Raw genomic sequence first — 5,890 nt, 5'->3', positions numbered from 1 at the left:
CCCCTACTCCTTACTCTTTCCCAGAAATAAAATTCTGCTGGGAAAATACAGTAGAAAGCCAGGTTTCCAGTCATACGTGTTTTTCAGACTTATATAGCTAGATAAGAATTTGCCCTAGTTTTTGTTGAATCTGGGAACTTTAAATACATTCAATACAGGCATACACAAAATTAAAAATAGTTTATTTTCTGACTTTGAACTAGAAAATATATGTGCATCCCTGCTGCATTTGTATTTATTTTGAATGAAGACCAAACTCTGCAACAGATCTACCCAGAATGATTCACTGATTCACATAACAGTTGTGCCCAGTTCACCTCAAGGGATTCCAAGATAAATTAATCTGAATTTGAAAGGTGCTTATCTACTCAGTATCAAAGTCTACAAAAGAGATGTAACTACCTGAACGAACGCACTGTGCGTACAAAGGCTGTTGTTATCCCATAAGTAATGAAACACACAGGGCTCTGATGGGATGTTGAGAGGCCTGCTGTGTTCCCTGCATTTTGCTTAGTTTCATTCTGCATCTGTTTTACTTCTGATTCTTTACAACACTAGGAAGCCATGTGAAGATTAAGAACTGAGAGAGAGCATTAAACGACAGCAAGGTGCTGTTCTTGAATTGTTTAAGAGGCTTCTACTCCTCAACTTCAAGTGGGAACTATTTTGCTGAGACCTGGTAACTCATTGACAGCTACAGTCTCAAGTAAAACAGATTTATCTAAGCCAACACTTGTTTCAGGTCCCTTACACTAGAAAAAAACCTAAGAAGCCTAGGTCCTGTTGGAATAAAATTCTGCTCTTTGTTGGGTCTTCTAAGTACAGTTCCTCCATACATTGTTTTCTGATATTTTTATTTTTAAGAAAAGTTTTCCTAGGTGAAATTACAGTTTCCGTTCTACATTGAGTCTGAAAAATTAAGTAACCAGCCTAAGTTTTATTTTGTTTCTCTAAAGCCTCTTTTTGCCACTGAACATAATAAAATTATTTTGGCAAGCTCTCCCTATCTTTTTCTTTTCTTCTCTGTGACTTCTTAGATCAGGAGGCGTTATGCAGTAGCAGAAAAAATGTAGCACCATAACTACAAAACTTAGCTTCTACCCAATATGGTATAAGCTTTGAAAAGCTACAGAAGATAAAACAAAAAAAAGCCTCAGAAGAAAAAAAAAAAAAAAGACAAAACCTTATAAAACTGTACAGCACCTATTCACTCTATTCAGTGGCCAATAGGATATACAAAAATACAAAAACTAACAAAAAGTTGGGGGTATTTTTTCTATTAGGTTCTTTAATAATATAATTATATATATTAAATAGATTTCTTCCAGTTCTGTTTTTAAAAAAATACTTTGTTGAAAACTACAATATTCTAGTTATAAAACTGTATTTTCATTTTTTGTGTAAGACTTTTATATTTTTCTAGCCTTCCTGACCCATTTTTTCCAGGTAGCTTTCTAGTTTCTCAAATCAGCCATCGTCCTGGCTGGTTGCTTTTGCATGCCTCTACAGAGCCACAAGATATTTAACAAAAAAAGAACTTCAAAGTAAACTCTCAAGTACTGCACTGATCAGCTTAAAAAGCATCCTCCTCGAACTATCAAATAAAATTTAGTATGTATCTGGAGCATGGTAGCTAATTCTCTCCGGTCACACCAACATAGTTAATCTATATAGCGACTTCAGACCACAAGTCTTCTGTTAAGGAACGTTGTATGTGTATCTCCTGTCTACAGACAACAGCATGACTCTTTGCCTGCTTTTGCTAGAAAGGCAGGCTGTCAGTTGATGTGACCCTGATGTTGTTACCCAGCTATGTTTGACACAGTGTACAAAACCCTGAAGCACAGCCTTAAATCTGAGACACCTGGTGGATGGTTTGTAAAGAATAATAATCAGATATAAAAATTTGGCAGTAAAGTAGTGAGAAGCCTGCTGCATCTCCCTCCTCCAAACAAATTAGTCTGTAACTGCTTCCACTAGTATTGAAATGGAGACAGTTTTTCTGCAGCAAAACTTACAGCATAAAGAATACCATATCTGCACACCAGGTGAGTGATAGCTTACAAAGATGGGGACAGTTAATATCAAACTATTACCTGACAGCAGGAAAGCCCAGGGGACAGCTTGACAAGGAAAGGGCTCCCCAAATGAGACATGGACACCTTTGTGTTCACCTGATGTGATCCACTGAAAAAAATGAATGATCCTGTAAACAAAAACCAAAGAAACAGGAGAAATACATCATGTTCCAATGGCAAAATGCTACCTCAGAGAGCTAACTATGTGCTCCATGACGCACATAAAACTCATTCATAAATGTAAACAAACAAAACAGCTTTGCCGTCAGTTCAGCCTCTGTAGATAACGAGGAGGGTGTTGTAATATACTGCAACAACCAGTGTCTATGTAGGCAAAGACAAAATAGAATTGCTAAATGATTCTCCCTCTTTGCTCCTGATTATAAGTAATATAAAACAAAATTAACATGCCTAATATCAGAGATGAGGAAAGAAGGGGAAGGAAAAAAGGGTATTTGGGCAGCCATTGCTAAGACCACCCTGTCATCGTGCCTGCAAACACTTAACTCTGAGGAAGTATATACAGAGCACTGCAAAGGGCGTTCAGATGCTGCTTCTGTGAGGGCTTTACTGTGCAGACTCACTGGATGTATTTTTTTATCTGCTTTCTTTAGGTAAAATCCTTAAGACCTCCATCCTCCAAACGCTACAAATACTTCCAATCACCTTCGTGTGGCGCCCTTCTGCTCTCTGCACAGGCTGGGGAGAGCAAAGAGACTGGAGGAGCTGCAACACAGAGCACTCTGGAGATCAAACAGCATAGACCTCAGCTGGGATCCCTAAAGGACATATTTTAATTGGCTTAAATAATGTTTCAAACAGAATTTAGAACAAAAAATAATTTTCTTTAGGGTACAGTATTCACTCAGTGCAGCCCAGCCAGTTTTAAGCATGCTAACAATGTTGCAGACCATGGGAGCCAATGGAATAAGCTATATTTTTCTCATGGGGTCCATAGACTTGACATTGTTGTCTGTGCTAGTGGGGATGAAAGCTTAATTAAAGATCTAATCTGAACTCTGGCAAATGAACTGCCTTTGGATTTGAACTACAGCAGATGTGCTTCAGACAAAGGTAGGGAAGGATAAACATCTTCAAGGGGCCCTAAAGCAGCATACTTTGAATGCCGTCAGTGCTGCCTTCACTGAATACTGAGACTTTTTCATGAAAGTCTATGCAAAACACCACTAAAGGCTCAGCCTTGTTTGTGCATTGATATTACACATATTGCCTTGCATCTTGGAAAATCAGCTATTGTGCTGCCACAGTCATACTCCTCAACCATTTATTTCCCATGGATACATAATGAAGCAGAGGGTTAAGTCCAGCCCCATGTGAATAATCGCATCGCTTTAGCAAGGCTGGCACAAAGAGGTGACCGTTACAGCTCCTTGTACAAAGAGGCGTGCTGCGCTCCACAGCACGAGGGAAGCTCCCCTCATTGGAATGCAAGGGCACTTCAAAGGATCCTCTTTTAATTTGCAGCTGAGGCTCTACAGTAGCCTTGTTAAGACCATTAATCAAAATTTGCTGCTGCCCTCGCCAGGAGAGAAGAGAGATGAACACTCTCCCATATCACAAACAACTGCTGCAACCTAAAGGACCTTGATTTAATGTTGGCAAAAACTCGCTCAAATTTTGGAAGCCTAATTCTAAAGCCGTGGTGTGGCTGTAGCAGGCACAGTGGTAGAGAGATAGGTACAAAACCACCTCAGAATAACCTTTGCAGTAACTTACATGGGGAATGTGTCATGACTGGGCTTGAGAAGTGCTGCATGGTAACCTCAAGATCTGCTTGAGGCTTCTGTCTGCAACAATGTATAAAGATGTGAATCCAACTTGTAATGATTCAGCTATTGAAGCAGCTTAAGTGCAGCAGCATATAGTTCCATATGGGGTAATTTAACATGCTGCTTAGGCTGCAGAGCAGATGTTTCTACCAGCAGCCTTCATTATGACCACATTACATCTCAGATCTCACCAGCACCTAGAACAACCCTCATGAGAAAGACTCATATCAATGTCTTTCTCTGGAGCTGTGAGAGTTCGGAAGCTGTGACACAGTAACGTTTACAGACAATGCAGTAATGCAGATCCAGTGCCACCCTAGAGAGACAATAAAATTAAATATCAAATAGCTGCTGAGAAAGTGTATAGCAACTTTGGTGCACTTCATCACTTGGGGACGGAAAAAAAGGCATATTGTTGTGCAGTTAGAGTTGTTACATAGCATGCACACACATACTCACACCCCACTAGATTTTGCTCAGGCAAATTTTAATCCCAAAATTCCTCTACCTTTGAATGCTTGAGTTGGAATACTTAATATTTCACATTCCTTTAACATGAACATGGGAGAGAAGTATGGAGGTCTGGCTGCAAGTTAATATACAACAGTAAAAAAATTTAATTTAAAGGAGTATTGGACTGTAACTCAGATTTTAGAATAATCTAATATCCACTGAAGACAGTGTAATAGAAACATTTTAATAAAATTAAAGTCAGTGAATATTTGCCAATACTGCTTGACAATGATAAACGTGCTAGGCAGTTTTAGTTTTATACAGTATACTGCAATAACATTTTCATTTTGGAAAAATACTTTAAAACTGGAATAAACTTTTTCCCACTGAATGCATTGTATAGCAACTATGGGCTGAAGGAAGAACAACTGTTCAAAGGATATTACACTCTCTCTATTTTTCCCAGAAAAAAAAAAAAAAGAATAATTTACCCACACTCTACAAAAAGCTATGGTGATATTTTGTCCAAATATTTTTAAGAATGGCCCCTGTGTGAGTATTTGGTACAAACATGCTTATGATATGCGTGAACAAAGTTAGTCAGTTCAAAGGGCAGTGTCTCAAAAAACTGAAGGCTGCAGCAGGTCTTGTACTTCATTGATTGCCCCAGCAGAAAATGAAGGTTACAAAGGCATAACAACCAAATCACACCTAAAAAAGAGCATTCCTTAAAGACTAGCTTTCTGTAATGTGTTACCTAGGTCATATACATCTTATGCAGCGTTCACTTAAAATCAGTTTTTATTATCAGTCTGTCACCATGTACAAATACAAATACTCATCACAGAAGGAAGAAAATAATAACAATAAAAGAAATCTCACCATGTTCAGTATTAGTTGTGTGACCTCTGCCAGGGAGTCTCCTGTCAAGGGGAGCCTGTTCTTTCATTATGTTCCAGTCAGCGTCAGCTAGGCTTAATGGCTTCCATCCACAGAGGTCAGTCTCAAAATCGCAGATAGTGTAATTAGCTGTTGTAAAAAGAACAACATTAACAGAGCATTAAGTCAAATTTAATGCAAGAGTTTAATGCCAGAACTATGACTATTTCGTATTGGGACAAAGAGTCTTAAAGAAGCACTGGTATGTTTCACTGAAATCCAGATTATTCAGATGAACAAAAAGTTCTAGTATACAGGTAACAGGTCAGGCAGGTCTTTCTCAATCAAACTCAGAATGATGAAGGAAACAACCCAATAAACTATATTGTATTAAATATGAGACTTATACATATGCTGCTGATAGATTATGAAAGTAATATCTCATATTTTTAAAAGATTAATTTTACTGTAAAGTTAATTATGAATGTGTGGGAAAAAAACAGATGTATGTAGTGCTTTAAGTACACTGACAGCAAAGATTAATTAAGTTTCCACCTTATTTTTGACAATTTGATTTAAATTTATGAATTATTTAAGTCTCCCAGGAATTTTTATTGCAAAGTAAAAGACTTTTCTCCGATGGCATGGATTAGACCAACTCTAATTCTATGTAACAATCTCACACACTCT

At 37.9% G+C, this 5,890-nt stretch overlaps 1 protein-coding gene across 1 annotated transcript in view; it reads right to left on the bottom strand.

The window, feature by feature from the left end:
• MALRD1 (MAM and LDL receptor class A domain containing 1) overlaps nucleotides 1–5,890 on the bottom strand; it is a gene marked incomplete at its 5' end in the record, with an annotated part of 42,762 nt that overhangs the window by 12,521 nt on the left and 24,351 nt on the right. The window contains 2 exons of the mRNA XM_010167976.1: nucleotides 2,097–2,206; nucleotides 5,204–5,350. Of these exons, the coding sequence (XP_010166278.1) occupies nucleotides 2,097–2,206; nucleotides 5,204–5,350 (257 nt within the window). The remainder of the gene's footprint in view (nucleotides 1–2,096; nucleotides 2,207–5,203; nucleotides 5,351–5,890) is intronic.

The sequence above is a fragment of the Antrostomus carolinensis genome, unplaced genomic scaffold (genome assembly GCF_000700745.2).
Source record: "Antrostomus carolinensis isolate BGI_N321 unplaced genomic scaffold, ASM70074v2 scaffold4165, whole genome shotgun sequence".
Lineage (NCBI taxonomy): Eukaryota > Metazoa > Chordata > Aves > Caprimulgiformes > Caprimulgidae > Antrostomus > Antrostomus carolinensis.
Note: the sequence above shows the minus strand (reverse complement) of the source record. Positions and strands in the feature narration are given on the sequence as shown.